We start from the raw sequence: 15,688 nt of genomic DNA, 5'->3' as shown, positions 1-15,688 counted from the left end.
AAAATTATTTTAAAAGTGTTGTGAAAAAGACCTCACCATCCTAACTGATTATATAGAATTAACATGTTTTTTTGAGTCACTGCTGTGGTTTAAATCTTCTGAAATGTGAATTTACAGAATTCATGGAGGAGATTTTTGCAGATATTATGAAAGATTTAGTTTCTTCATGTTGACTGTGACATGTCTCTGAACGTCTGCAAACTGCTGCTGCATTGAACACCTGTCACCACCAGGTGTCTCCACACACCACCACCTGTCTGCTGTCACATGTTTTAATGACTGTGTGAGCAAATCTGTTTATGTGACATGAAAATAAAATTATCATACAGTAAAACTTCTTAATGCAAAATGATCAGATAGAAGGAGGATGGTTATCTCGGAAAAAGTAGGTTTATGAGATGTTGAGAGAGGGTGTGTGTGTGTGTGTGGGTGTGGGTGTGGGTGTGTGTGTGTGTGTGGGTGTGGGTGTGTGTACTTGGGGGTGTGTGTCTGACAAAGAAAGAGTCAGACTCTCAGCAGCAGCAGTCAGCAGCGCGCAGTGAACCGCTCCTGAAGGATTCTTAACTTTTTATTTTCCGTGTAATTTGAGCTGAAGCTGTTGTGAGATCAGCCTGACGAGGTTTAATATCACATTCAGCGAAGAGCAGAAACTTTGACTGAGACTTCTCTGGATGATTTTACCGTCAGCTGAGCCGTGTGCAGCAGGTGAAGAACCGTTTCAGAGATCAACAAGCAGCTCAGAGTGAAGTGAAGCTGACACACACAGGTACCTCACACATCACACACACCTCAGAGTTTTATGATTTTACTTTTTGTCTGTATATTTATAGATTTATTAACATGAACAACAAACATGTCAGTTCAGTGTGTTTATATTGCTGCCTGTACTTCAGAGTCCAGGCTGCTGTAGATGCGCAGTAACTCCACTTCATGTTATTTTGCTTGATTTTAAAAGAGCTGATGAAGTCTCTTACCTGCAGGATAAAGTGCGTCTAACGGTCATTCATGTCCCTGAACGCACCCTGAAGTGTGTGTGAAACTGGTGTCAGTGGTTTGGATGCTTAAAATACGTTCATTCATGTTGATGTGAAAACAAGTCTGCTGTTTACAGTAAATCAGCCTGTAGGCTTCATGGTGACGAGGAATAAGAGGCATGTTACTGTGCTTTATTAAACTGATCAGTGTTTTTTTTATTTTCTTTGCAAACTAAATGCATCATCACACACAGCTGCAGACTGCAGATGTGAAGCGGAGGTCTTGTACGATGATTAAATTAGATCAGTTTTAATGTCACGTACAACATCAGACACCATACACTGTGACATGTTTGTGCCTTTGACTCTGGAGAGCAAACAACTAGTAATAATAATAATATAGAATATACTGATAATAAAAATATATATAGTAAGAATACAATATCACAAAATAAAATATGATAAAAAGGACACAAAGTGACCATGAAGGAGTTTGTTTTAGTGACTGAAGTTGTGTTAAAGAGATGAAAATGACAGGATTATAGACCAGACAGATTCATTAATATTTGCAATAAACTAAGGGACTAAGTGTGCAGGGATGTGGAGTTTGTTGACGATCCTCCTGATTTTCTCAGACATTCCTTACACACCACTATCACTCACCTACAGTGCAGTCTTGGGATCTCTCCCCAGACGACTTTACACCCACTCTCACCTGGTCCCATCTGACCCTAAAGACTCACACATGACCTTAACGACTCTGTCAGGGTTCACACTCACTTCAGTTTAAAGCCTGCGACTCCGCACCAGCTCTTTAGAACTGAAGAAGCTTCCTCAAGAAACTCAAGCAAGACCAGTTGTCTGTGATATAGCACCTATGGTTACCATGACCTGATGACTGAGACTCTTCACTGACAATCTCAGGTCCGTCCAGGGCTACAGATGCACCAATACCACTTTCTCCTTCCTGATACTGATTCTGATCCCTGAACCTTAGATATCTGCCGATACCGAGTACTGATCCGATACCAGCGTGTAAAATAAAAATGGATGGGATATGAATTGTTGTATGTCTCAACTCCTAAAACTCTGTGTAAAATATTAAGAAATAAATACATAATAGTAGAATGAATGCCATAAAACTTTTTTTATTATTATTATTATTATCCAGTGTTGACACAGATCAAGACACAGGTTAAAGTGCAGCCACACAATTTGGTAAAAAAGACATTTTAAAGGCTACAGTAGAATGCTTTTTAAACTCTGCTCCGTTTCCGTTTCGTTTGCCTGTAGCGTGCGTATGTGTAATGATGTGAGGCGTTACATGGTATCGGACTGGTCATAGGCTGTACTCGCCGATACCATTACCGCATTTTAGGCAGTATCAGAGGCATTTCAGATACTGGTATCGGTATCAGCACAACTCTATCCAGGGCTGAGTAAACTCTCTGGGGGACTCTAGGGTGCAGCAGTGTGGTTATGAAGCGCCTCACTTTCAGATGAACTTATAATTGGAGGAGAACATTAGTGCCTCTGTGCTGCAGACTGTTGCTGTTTGATGTATTCTGCGTTCCACATCTGGAGACATGCAGTATCTTCTGTGGACCAAACCACTCCTGTCCTGCGTCCTTGGAAGCGCTACAGGCCGACGTGGTTTAATCTGTTTTTTCCAGCGTCCCAGGTCAACAGCATGTGATGTAGAGGGCTGAATACAACAGCAAAGAGCAAAGTAACCCTGGAGCGCTTTGTATTCACAAGGTGTAGGTTAAAGGAAATGACCACTTTAGAATGAAAATACAGACAGTACTCACTGACCCTCATGCCGACAAGAAGCCCAGTGTAGTTTTTTAATCCACAAAACTCGTTCGGGTTATCAGAGGATAACAGCTACACTTGAAGTGCACAGAACCCACATTTTGAAAATGTAATAAAACTCCACTAATGCAAAAACGTCAGAACGGCTCGTCTGTCGTAATCCAAGTGCCCTGAAGCCACGGCATGCAACACTAACTTGAAAAGACGTAATTTACTCCACTTTTATAGCATCATTTCTCACTGTGGTCAGTCAGCCTGCCCTGCAGGAGTGCTGTGTTTACATGGGAACTCGCACGAGACTCGAGAACTAGCATCACCACTAGCCATCAGCTAGTCTCGCACACTTCAAGCGTAGCTGTTATTCCGGCTAGCCGTTTGTGGATTAAAAAACTACACTGGGCTTCTTGTCGGCATGAGGGTCAGTAAGTACTGTCTGTGTTTTCATTCTAAAGTGGCCATTTCCTTTAAGTGAACCGCACTGTGAACTTGAAGCAAACCGAACTACAGTTTGCTTCAGAGGGGTTTGAGTTCTCTTGGAGTGTTCACATATGCCCAAAAAATGCCGAGTCACTGCTCTGAGTGTGTTTAGAGGGCTGAATCAAATGTGAAACCACCCCAAGAGGACTGAGTTCTGTTTGTTTTAAAAGGACTCATTTTAAAACAGCCTTACATTTGTGCATTTATGTAGCAGATACATTCAAACTTGACGTTTCAACAACGCTGCTGTGGTTAACACGTGGTTAGGTTTAGGCACAAAAACAACTTGGTTATGGTTTGGACAGAATCATGTTTTGGCTTGAAATACCTGGTTTTGGGGGGCACTACCCCCACAAGAAACACAGCGATGTTTCAGTAACATACAGTGGCTTTTCACTGCACTGTCCCAGAGACAGTGTCGCTTCTAAACACCCACATTTGGTGGCTAATAAGCTTCCGCTAACACTGCAACGCTTCATTTAATCTCAACCGGTTTTGTTGTTTGTTGAGCTCGAGCAGCGGTCTGCAGCTTGGCAGGCATCTCTCCCTGGCGTCACACCATCCGCCGTCTCCTCCACCTCCCCCAGTGCCAGCATGTTTGTTCTGGAGACTGGGCTGGTGTCATGTTGCATTTAAGTACCAATCAAGGCAAACAGCACACGGAAACTGCCTGCTTTGGTTTGTTGTAAAGTGAATAAACATTAGGAAGAAACTAGATTTAGACACGTGGCCCCTCAGCAAGTGAAGACAAAATGACTCGTATACTTCAAGTTTATGGTTTGATGTACTTCAGAAAATCACTCCCCACAAACATCGTCTTGATTTCTGTGCGATTGTATTCACAGTCTGACACATTCAAGCTGTTGTTGAGAAAACAGTCTTCTCACCACAGGGTCCACTCAGTAGCTGCTGGCCAGCTCTCCATCACATCACATGATCGTAATCAGCGGGTGGAGTTCACCCCAAACCTCTGACAATCCTTATTTTACAAGACAGGAGAACGAGGCAAAGCTCTCCCGCTGATGAAGTCCGTGTGACATGATTGAAAGCTCCAGAATGTCTTTTAAATGGACCATGTGGTGGGATTGTTTCCTAAACTGATGTTGTCAGAGTTGGGGGGGGGCTTGACAGAGTTCAGGGCCTTTTGTTCAAAATGAGGACTAGTTGAGTTTTACTGTAATTTTACTGATGTGTTTTGAGTCTTCTGAGGTTCAACTTTCTGTCAATGATTTATCTCTGTGCAACATTTGCACCAAAAGCCATCAGTCAGACAAAGTTTCACCAGCTGGGAGTCTTCGCTCTAATGAACCCGCTGAGCCGTCGGGCTTTTAAGATATTGTCTTGTTCTTTCATCTTGTCCTTTGTCTCACACTGGAATGAAAGTGTGCCGTGTGTTTCTACCTTGAGCTTTTAGAAATTGCAAACATGCCGTAAAGCTGTTGGTCCTTGAGCTCTCCGTGGCAGCAGAGGCAAAAAATACTTTCAAGGGACTTTACATATTTCTCCTCTGACCTGTAGAGCTGGAGAGAAGGCAGACATCTGTACAGCTGATATCTCCAACAATCAGCAACTCACACCAAAACTATCTAGACTGATAAACAGCACAACAGGTAAGAGAAAAATTATGTAGTCCTTGATTTGGGGGCTGAACTGTCCCTTTAACACAGCGTCACTTAGCCCAGCCTGAAATCTAGAGCAGAATACTGGAGCCTTTAATGCTGTGTGTGCTTTGAGGTCACACCTAAAATCAAAACAAACCTAATAGTAGTTTATTATAGTCTGACAGCGCTCACAAAACCACAGTCAGTGACCACAAACATGAGGAACCAACCAAATCAGGATTCACAGTGAAACAGAAAAGGTTGATTTCTTTGTTCCAGAAAGATCTTCATCCTGATTGAGTTGCAGAAGTTAGAAAGACTGAACGTCCAGCAACACACTGGTATCGATTTGTCTCAGGGACTGTCCTCAGTTCACTGTAATCCAATCTGACGGGGACAAAAAGAACCAGCCAGACAGCAGGAAGACGGGACATTTATTCACAAACTCATGAAAGTGATGTACCACTGTGTGATTTGATTTAAACTACAGATCTGCCTACAGCTCTTCAGGTTCAATGCACTTTCACCTCATCGATTCAGGCGTAATCACAATGTACAGAAACAATATTTGTCCTTAGATTCCATCAATGATTAACATGGAGCTGGGAAAAAGTCCATAGTTTGACATTCCTGTGATATTTTGGGGGCTGCTGAGCTCTGGGATGTAGCTCTCAGATTCTTTTCAGCTCTGAATAACAGTTAAGTCACTTTCTGTTACATATATTCAGTGTAAACATCACGACAAAGGTTTGAATCCCATGTGTTGCTGTGTGTATACTGACTCATGGGCGATCAATGTTTACTCAGTTGGGTGTAGACAACAGAATCCTAATCCAGCGTCGCTGACGTATTTGAGTCTTTGTTAAGATCTGTGCACATCTGACGTTTCTCAGACTCTCTCTGTGTGTCCGTCTGAACAGGTGATCCCAGAGCAACTCGTCCAAATCCAGCTCTGCTCTCTCCCATGGCTGCCAACGACACCCCTCAGGGCTGCGGCCCTAACGTGGACTCCCTCTACTACAACCTGTGTGACCTTTATGCCGTGTGGGGCATCGTGCTGGAGGCCTTCGCGGCAGCTGGCGTCATCTTCTCCTTTGTGCTTTTCCTCTCACTGCTGGCGAGTATTCCCTTCACACAAGACAAGAATCGCAAGAGCTCTGTGGCTCTCAACGCATGGTTCCTGGTTTGCACCACCGGTCTCTTCTGCCTCACCTTCGCCTTCATCGTGGGGAAGGACTTCTCCACCTGCGCCTCACGGAGGTTCCTCTTCGGGGTGCTGTTTGGCGGCTGCTTCGCCTGCCTCCTGATGCAGTGTGTGAGGTTGAATATCCTTGCCAGGCGGAACAGCGGTCCCCGGGCTTGGATGTTGTGTCTGGGGGCGTTGGGGCTGTGGCTGGTGGAGGTGGTCATCAACACTGAGTGGCTGATCATCACAGTGGTGCGTCACCCACAGGGGCCGCTCAACGCTACAGCCGAAACCAGCAGAGCCACGGCTACGCCTTGCAACATTGCCAACGAGGACTTTGTCATGGCGCTGATCTACGTGATGACCCTGATCCTGGCTGTGGTGGTGGCGAGTCTGGCCATCATGGCGGGCAAACACAGTCAGTGGAAGAAGGATGGCGCCTTCATCCTTATCACCAGCCTGTTCTCTGTGTGTATCTGGGTGGCGTGGATCGTCATGTACGTCTACGGGAATGAGAGGAGTGGGGGGCCCACATGGGACGACCCCACCTTGGCCATCGCCCTGGTGGCGAATGCGTGGGTGTTCCTCATCCTCTACACCATCCCTGACATCTGCAGTTTGACCGGCGATGATGAAAGCCAGCAAAGCTTTGGGGAGATCGTGTACCCAAACCGAGACGTCGGCTACGAGACGATCCTGAAGGAGCAGAGCTCTCAGAACATGTTCATGGAGAATAAGGCTTTCTCCATGGACGAACCAAACCAAGGTATGTCGCCTGAATATCAGAGCTCCTCTGAGAACACTCAAATGTTTATTTTAACCTTTATAGTTAATGTAAAACTCTCTGTGCTGTATCAAAGTCTCACCACATGTAGGCTTGAAATGTGGTGCTGAAAAGTTTGTTTGTAACTGTGAAGGCTGCAATCAGATGACCGACAGGACTAAAGACGTAGTATAAAGAGCCAAAGTTGGTGTAGAAGGTAGGTTGGAGTGATGAAAAACAAACAAGTGAACGTTGAGTTATTTCAAGGTAAGGCTCACCTAAACCTAACCAAGTAACTTTACGTTAAGTAATTAACTTTATGGTAACACGACAATGCCCAGCCATGTTTCTTGACCTAAATATAGCTTACATAACTTTATTTGCCTAAACCTAACCTACGTAACCTAATGTTAAGAACCTAATTTTATGTTATGTATGTAAAATGACGATGCCTAACCATGTTTCTTTTACTAAACCTAACTTACGTAACTTAACTTTAAGTATGTAATTTTATGTTAAGAACATAACGTGATGAAGCACAACCACCTTTTTTTTCCTAATCCTAAACTACGAAACTTTACGTTAAGTAAGTAACTTTATGTTAAGTAGGTAACATTATGACACCCAACTAAGGTTCTTTCCTTAATCTAACCTGCGTAACTTAATGTTTGGTACGTAATTTTACGTTAAGAACGTAACGTGACGACCTCCAACCAATCCTAATCTGCATAACTTTACTTGCTTAAACCTAATCTACATGATTTAACGTTAAGAATGGAAATTTACATTAAGTATGTAACGTGAAAATGCCAAAGCATGTTTTTTTTCCTAAACCTAACCTACGAAACTTTACTTGCCTAAACCTAGCTTACATAACATAACATTAAGTATGTAATTTTACGTTAAGAATGTAACGTGACGACGGCCAACCATGTTTTTTTTCTAAACCTACCTACTACTTCAAGAAACTGCCTCTGATATAGTACTTAAAATGACCATGACCTGGATGACTGAGAATCTTCACCATAGTTAAGTACGAAACTTTGCATCAAGTATGTATTATTATCATTATTATTATTATTATTATTATTAACCTTTATTTAACCAGGAAGATCCCATTGAAATTAACAACCTCTTTTTCAAGGGAGACCTGGCCAAGATAGGCAGCAGCAAGTATGAAGCACAGTTACAAATTACACAGATAAAACACAAACAAATAGTATTGAATTACAAGCAGATTATGAAAAACAAGTACATGTAGTGGAGTCGGCCTCAAGTATTCTTAGTTTGGATTTAAAGCTGCTCAAAGAAATTAACCCTGTTAGTTTCCAGTCATTTTGCAACATATTCCATGAAGGTGCAGAGTAGACAAAAGCCTTTTTACCCAATTCAGTACGGGCATATGGAACAGAAAGCAACAAGTAGTCTTGCGAACGAAAGGAGTAAGGACCAGCACTTCTCTGTGCAGCTAAGGAACAAATGTAGGAAGGCAGTAGACCAAGTAATGCCTTATATATAAAAGTATACCAATGACTGAGCCTTCGGGTGGCCAGAGCAGCCCATCCAACCCGAGAGTATAACTCACAGTGGTGTGTCAATGGTTTACAATTAGTAATGAACCTCAGAGAAGCATGGTAGACAGTGTCAACCATATGAAGACATTTAGCAGACACATTCATATATAAAAGATCTCCATAATCCAACACTGGTAAAAAGGTAGCAGCAACAAGTCGCTTTTTTGCATTAAAAGAAAAACATAGCTTATTTCGAAAGTAAAAACCCAATTTTATCCTCAGCTTCTTCACTAATTTCTCTATATGCGGCTTGTAACGTTACGATGACCAATCCTGTCTTCTCCTAATTCTAACTTAACGTTGAGCATGTAACTTCACATTAAGTTTGTAAGGTGACGATGACTAACTATGTATCTTGTCCTAATCCTAACCTGCGTACCTTTGCGTTAGGTATGTAACATGATGACGCCTTTCATGGAGCACTAATTCATTAGATATCATGTTGTATGAGGATATGTTGTACAAATACAGAATTTGAAGCCCTCTGCCATTTACAGTGAGACATTTGTGAGTGGCAGTACTTTTGATAAGGTTTTATTTTTAGAATAAAAACATTCTCTTCTGTGTTTATTACTGCAATTTGGATTTTTAATTTCAGTCCCATCTCTGAGAGACACAGGTTCTTTTCTTGGTGCATTTTGGTTATATCACTTTATTAACTGGCACAAACCTGTGGGGATGAGATGTTTGATCCTTTGTTTCTCAGGTATGACATCACTCTGTATGCAAAGCTCCACGCTTTCATCTGGCAGGACGCCATTTTCATTCCACTGTTCCCTGTAAACCAAATATTTGCCTTGTTGACGTATTTGATAAATTTGATTTTTGTTCGTGAGGAACAAGATGGAAGTTTGAGCCTATGGATACATTCACTTTGCACGTGACACATTAGTCACACAGTAACCTCCATGATTACATATCACTCAGAGTTAGACTGTAAGTTCATTAAAATGTCTACCGGGGCTTGCATCATATTTTCTTACCCACAGTTTTGTCCGGGGAACGTCGAGTCGTACATTCTGTCCCTGCATTGACTGTTTGTATTATAATACACTTATCACAGAATATTCAAAGTGACCTTGTCCCGATGAGTAAAAGTTTCAGGCTCACAGACAGATTACCCTGAGAAATGTCCCCAAAAGGTTGTTTTGCGTCTACGTGATGAGCCCACAGAATGTGATACGCTGCTGTTGAAGTCCTGAGCTGAACAGGATCTGATGCTGCAGTAAAAAAAGCCACAAAGATCAGAACACAAAGTCCTGCAGTCTGCCGGTGGAGCCGCTGGATAATCATAGATGATGAGGTGGACGGTGTTGAGTGGCTGCTAATGTCCTGCAGAGTGTTTTTCACCCGACTGTCAGCTCGTGTCACTGCGGTGAAGAGGTGGAAAATAACTAGGTATTTATATGAGATTACACGTCAGGGGGAAACTTAAATTACTTTCTAGCCCACCACGTTTATCAGCTGGAATTTAGAGATTCAGGTTTGTCATTTAACATGAGATAAATATGGCTGTTGTGCAGTAAAATATTTTATCTTCACTGTCGCTCTGAAAAACAGAGTTTTGGACATCTTAAGTTTGAAGTCCCTTCAAGTATAAAACAATTCTGTCTTTCCCTTTCTTTATGTCCTCTCTTGTGTGTTTTGTTCATGTTTTCATTTATTTCTCTTCTTTATCTCAGCCTTATGGTCCAGTTAACTCCCTAACTTCTTTCCTCATATTGTGAGCGATGACTAAAACAGTCGTCAGCAGCAGGATGGGAACACTCGACCATTTCTATCCTAGAGTCACGGTCAGGTATTCAGAGGTAACATGCTCTGACTCACTCCTGTTAATGAGTGGCTCCTATCTAACGGCGTCCCTGCCCACTGTATCACACACACACACTCCCAGTCTGATTCCCACCAGCAACATCACGGCATGTGTTTGCATTGTCACCACGGCAACTGAGGCATGGCAACAGTTTCATCCGAAAGTGACAAAGTCATCTCTCACCTCCATCTCTGCTGGGTGTGTCTGCAGGACACATCACTGATACCAAAGACGAGACGGAGGACAGATAGTGTGGAGCTGCTCTGGTGATTAAGTGTATCTGAATTGAAACATACAGATTTAAGAGATGGTTGCTGGGGAGCGGCAGCACTTAAGGAGCCTAAAGATATCACACAGAGGTTTGTTTGGTGACAAAACAATGACATTTTTTTGTCTCTGTCTGTCCATTACAGCGTCCAAGCCTGTGTCACCATACAGCGGCTACACGGGTCAGCTGCGTGGGTCAGTCTACCAGCCCACTGAGCTGGCTCTCATCAGCAAAGCAGTGGGAAATGTGAGTAATACATCCACGTGGTTTCATTACACAGACGCACATTTGAATCCAGCGTAGATAGTGTAGAGGCAGCTGGTGCACACACACTCATATGTCCTGAGGTAGGCTAATGAACAACCTTTGACAGTAATGTTTGACAGAGTGCAGGGAGCTGTTCAGAGGCATTCAGAACAAATGGGACACAGTGAAGGTTAATGGTGTGAAAACAGGGTGTAAGCACAATATGTGCCAGTTTGATTGAAAACAAGATATAAGATAAACTCTCATTGTTCAGCTTATTAAAGAGGAACTCTGGTGTTTTTCAGCCTGGATCCTATTTTCCCATGTCTTTATTTCTGGGGCCCCGTTCCCACCAAGCAGACTAGTACAGTTCAGTTCACTTTCTTTGCAGTCCCCCCTCTGTTGGGGTACCTAGCACACAGATCTGGTACTAAAAGGTGGAGTTAGAAACCCTGCAGTCTGATTGGTCAGTAGAGGACGCTCACTCTGGTTTTATGTAACCTCTGTTCATACATCAGTAAACTACAACTATAAAATGAAAGAGAAAAAATAACTTCATTCACTGGGCCGACTGCCGGCAACTTTTAAGGTGGAACGTTAACTTGTAATGTTACTCAATGCATGAGTTGATGACGTGAATCCATCAGCACACCTTAAATTTCACTGTGACAACTTTGACCATCACTTTAGTTTTTATAACCAAGCCCGGCCCGGACCCGCAGCACAGCACATTGAGTTTGTGTGCAACTCACTGGAGCGGAGCCTGTGTTGCATTCAGGCTTTGTCACGTAAATAACAAACTCCAGCACTTGAATAGGCCATAGCACAGCACGGCAGCATGTCAAGTGGGCCGAACCCGTTTTTGATTTGTTAGTACCAGATCTGTGTGCTAGGTACCCCAACAGAGGGGGGACCAAACATGGGGACGCTAAGGAACACTTCTGTTGGGACCATCCACAACTTTCACTGTGGAGACAGAAAAACTGAACTGAACCGAACTGCTGCGTGAAAATGAGGCTTAACGGTCATACTTACATTAGGTATAACTGTCAGCAAAATGAAACACACAATAATCAAAAGGAAAAACAAGAGATGAAAAAGTGACACCAGAGGGTGTTAGGGGGCCTCCATGGGCCTGCCTGAAGGCCCCACAGAGTCTAGGACCACCACTGCTTTTACTGTAGTAAGATTTTGAATACAGGATTTTAACTTGTAACAGAGTAATCCTACACTGTAGTGAATATCTGAATACTTCTTCTACCACTGGTTCTATCTTTTTTAATCGTTGTGAAGGGAAGCTAAGTGAGAACAGTGAGTTCTGAGGGCTTGTTACATCAGTAGGAGTCAGGGTCTGCACACATGTGAAAACCTGAGAGTTAAATCTGACTATAAATCATCAGAGAGTTTAAAGGAGTGTTTGAAACAGGACACTGACTCTGTGGAGGCGGTGCTCACAGACACATTCCCTCCCTCATGTCTTGGATGTTTTTGTCATGGGCCTTGTCATGCAGCAGCCGCCGGACGTGTCCTATGACATCATCATTCCCCGAGCCTCCGCCAACTCTGCAGGCAACAGCGGGAGCAGCACCCCCTCGACACACACCGAGACCGCCAGCACTGCGTACGCACAGACAAACGGAAATAGCGTAGGTCGTGCCCCGAGCCCTCCGACGCCTCTTCACTCCACAGCTCTCCTTGCTCCTGTCTTATCAACCTGCTCACCTCCAGATGCTTTTCTGTTCCCCTGCCTCTGTGCATGTCGACCTCTCAGCTCCTGCCGTATCCATAGCAACTTCTTCTACAGGTTGACTATGAATCACCTCTTTGTCTGGATCCTCTTTTTTCTTACCTTGTGGAGCTCGCACTCTCTCAAGGCCTCTTGTCTTTTACCTGGTCTGCTCAGTGTGCTGGTTGGACTCAGTGCACTCTGTGCTTCTTTTTCTTCCTACGACACCAGAACAGTGTTGGTGCAAAGTTTGATATGATTTATCTCTTTCTGACCTTGGAATCCTTCTCGTATTTTCATTTACTTTTAATACTTCACTGAAAAACTGTATTTTGACTATGTGACACACCTGTAGGATTTAAGGTGGCTCTGAAAAGTTTGTCGTTCTCTCATTTGTTGAGGACGGCAGCTGAAGTCAGTTTCACAGCAGTTACAGTGGATCCCAGTGGGACCCAGGTTCATACAGAAGCTGTTCATTCACCAGATGTGTTGCTAGCACAGTTAGCTCTTTATTCAACACAGCTACATTTGAAACTGTGACAACTGAAAACAGCTCACCACACTTGCACCAAAATTTCTTTTAGCCTGGCATCACCAGACCAGTGCATGAACAGGAATTAGTCTGGAGCCTCTCCAATGACGTGGCTCAGTGATACTCAATCTAGGGTATTTACATTTACATGTTAATTATGAGTGCTTGTTTATTAGCTGGCTCCTGGCCTACTGTTATGACGCAAAAGTGGCCCCCAGGCAAAGCAAGTTGAGTATCCCTGGCGTGGATCCGTGTGCCTCTGGACTCAATTAAATAAGCCTGCAACCAATCAGCAATGAAACGTGACGTAGCACTGAGTTACAGACAAATGTTAACAGCCTAGCATGCTGAGATGAGCTGTGATTTTGTAGCTTCAATGTCTGTGAACGAGTGTTGCCATATTTGCCATCAGAATTTGGAAATACTTCTTCAAGCTGCAGCCATCTTCGTTATTTTACTAAGCTAGGTTCATGCTAACCTTAGTGGTCTGGTGCGAGAGTGTGCGCGGCAAAAATTGTCATCACAGATTCTCTGTAAGAGCATGGTGACACACGTACGAAATAAACATTTGCAGATATTCAGGTCACGTTCAATTCCATTCAGTGCGAGTGAGCATTCTGGCATGTTCGCATCACGTGGAGTTCAGGTTTAGTGAATGCTGACAGGTGAAGTCACAGCCTCAAGCAGTAGCAAAGACGTGTGGTTGGTGCTTGGCTGTCACTGGCTGTAGTTTTCCAAGTGAGCCAAGATGCAGGAGGCATTAACTGTTGTTCAGCCAGCTGATACTGAATGATGTAGACCATGACAGATGCTGGCAGTAGTCTGGAGACAGGCACAGGAATTTAAGAAAAAGGAAAATGACATCATAACATCATATTTGACAGCATTTCTTAGCATGCTAGCTGACATGCATTTGTTAGCGAGCAAGCTAGCTTTCAGTTTGCGCTACATTCAGCACGAAAAAGTGCTCCAGGGATGCCGTTTCTCTGTCGGCTGACCTGGAGGTTAGCATCGTACCGGTTCCCTCCTCAAAAAGCTAATGGTAATTTTCCATTAGATTTGGATTATTGCAGAAAATAAGCTCTGTGGCAAATGAACATACGATACTTAGGTGTTTTGTTGAGGCCTTAATGCAGTTACTGCACGTTAAAAAGCTAACATTAGACTACAAATGCCCCAACGTCACCACATTCTGTAGTTTCATCGAGCCTTGTTAGCAACCGCCTTTTTTATTAAACACGTAGAAGCTTCAGAGTTCGTGAGTGACATGTTTTATGTTACAAAACAAAACATGAAAGATTCTTCAGCTTGTGTTAACTACAGATTTTAATTCAGGCATTCAACCAAAAATCTGCTGACTTTAAGACAAGAACCAGGAGCGCTAAAATGCTACCTAGTTTCTGGTTTTAAGACTCATTCTTGGCGGACTCTATATTGACTCAGCAGGCAACAGTGGTCACTCGCCTTTATTAACTGATTTGTGGCCCATGCCTTAATGTGTGAAGGCTCTGCAGGTTGTCAGTCATCGTATCAAACCTGCCCCGTAGAAGGTAAATGATCGTAATCGATCCAGCCAGGGACGAGTCAGGCGTAAATCTGTCTGAACTGGAGGGGAACAGAACATCTGACACAACAAATAAAACATAAAAACATAATTTTAATTGATGTTTAAGTCACATTTTTACTTCAAAGGAGAAGAACTGGATGAGCTTTAGCAAAAAGTAGTGCAGATACTATGCAAAGTACTTTTTTGTTAAATTAGGAGATCATTTTGAGTCAAAATTTTTCAGAAACTCAAATATAATGGTGCAAAGTAAAAACAGTGCACTGTGTAGGAAATATGGAGTGATTTCAGACGCTTTTGAATCAACTGACTGTTGTGAGTCCAAGCTGCTGTCTACCTGCAGGATTAGGAAACTGCAAACTTTTCAGAGCCACCTGTTGATCTGTCAGACTGTAGTTTTCATTTAAAATCTCACGATGTTCCTGTTTGATCAACGACTCTACGTCTCTCTTCCTCTGCAGGGGAATGGTCTGCATAGGACGTCCCATTGGTGAACACGCTGCTCCTCTCAACACCTCGTCACAATAACTTCACGTCTGTTCATCTTCACTCTCTGACTGTATGTTTGCTGTTCTCCATGGTTCCCTAAGCTGGTTCTGAGAGGAACCCTCTGCCCAGACATGTGGAGGTGAACACCAGGTCACCCCCGCTGATGGAAAACACCTAAACCTTCTATTGACTGCTTTCCAATGTGCCGCTGGGTATCAGACAGTATAGAGCTTCATTTGGAAGTCAAAGCGAGGGGATGAAGCCGCGGCTTTGCTGCACAACAAAGACTTTTTGCAGTGGTCGCTCTGAGCTCTCTGCTGAAGAGTGACGGTGCTGACGAGACAAAAATGACTGAAGAGAATAGTTTGACTAAATACTGGGAGTGTCTTTGGCCCACTATGATATCCACACACACACAAACACACACACACACACACACACACACACACACACACGTGTAAAAGTGCACCCCCTCCTAAACGCACCATAACCAAACTATCACTGCAGCGGCAGCACCAAAGAAACATTCTTTACCCAGTTTGGCATGAACACAACACGGACTGAAAATAAGACACACTGTCAGAAATAATTCACTGATATAAAACAAATACTGAGCACAGACAAGTTTAATTATCAGAGTCTGTGTCTATTTTTGTGCCT

At 43.3% G+C, this 15,688-nt stretch overlaps 1 protein-coding gene across 6 annotated transcripts; it reads left to right on the top strand.

Annotated features, from left to right (window-relative positions):
- The first annotated feature begins 495 nt into the window (after nucleotides 1–495).
- gprc5c (G protein-coupled receptor, class C, group 5, member C) lies at nucleotides 496–15,483 on the top strand. Of its 6 annotated transcripts, none has more exons than XM_049563372.1 (6): nucleotides 496–766; nucleotides 4,785–4,876; nucleotides 5,788–6,819; nucleotides 10,617–10,717; nucleotides 12,229–12,363; nucleotides 15,001–15,483. In XM_049563372.1, the coding sequence occupies exons 3-6, from the start codon at nucleotides 5,832–5,834 to the stop codon at nucleotides 15,031–15,033; spliced, it is 1,257 nt and encodes a 418-aa protein (XP_049419329.1). In that variant the 5' UTR covers nucleotides 496–766; nucleotides 4,785–4,876; nucleotides 5,788–5,831; the 3' UTR covers nucleotides 15,034–15,483. The 6 variants fall into 6 exon arrangements, with proteins under 6 accessions (XP_049419329.1, XP_049419331.1, XP_049419332.1 ...); XM_049563374.1 differs by having other exon boundaries at nucleotides 5,761–6,819; XM_049563375.1 differs by lacking the exon at nucleotides 4,785–4,876 and having other exon boundaries at nucleotides 12,232–12,363.
- The last annotated feature ends 205 nt before the right edge of the window (nucleotides 15,484–15,688 follow it).

The sequence above is a fragment of the Epinephelus fuscoguttatus genome, linkage group LG20 (assembly GCF_011397635.1).
Source record: "Epinephelus fuscoguttatus linkage group LG20, E.fuscoguttatus.final_Chr_v1".
Lineage (NCBI taxonomy): Eukaryota > Metazoa > Chordata > Actinopteri > Perciformes > Serranidae > Epinephelus > Epinephelus fuscoguttatus.
The sequence above is the reverse complement of the archived record's forward strand: the minus strand, read 5'-3'. Positions and strand labels throughout refer to the sequence as shown.

Excerpts from the sequence above, each read along its gene's own strand:
- gprc5c (XM_049563371.1), top strand. The coding sequence starts at position 5,832 with ATGGCTGCCAACGACACCCCTCAGGGCTGCGGCCCTAACGTGGACTCC. Across the intron at positions 10,718-12,228 it reads TCAGCAAAGCAGTGGGAAAT|CAGCCGCCGGACGTGTCCTA; the intron begins GTGAGTAATACA and ends CTTGTCATGCAG. Across the intron at positions 12,364-15,000 it reads CACAGACAAACGGAAATAGC|GGGAATGGTCTGCATAGGAC; the intron begins GTAGGTCGTGCC and ends CTTCCTCTGCAG.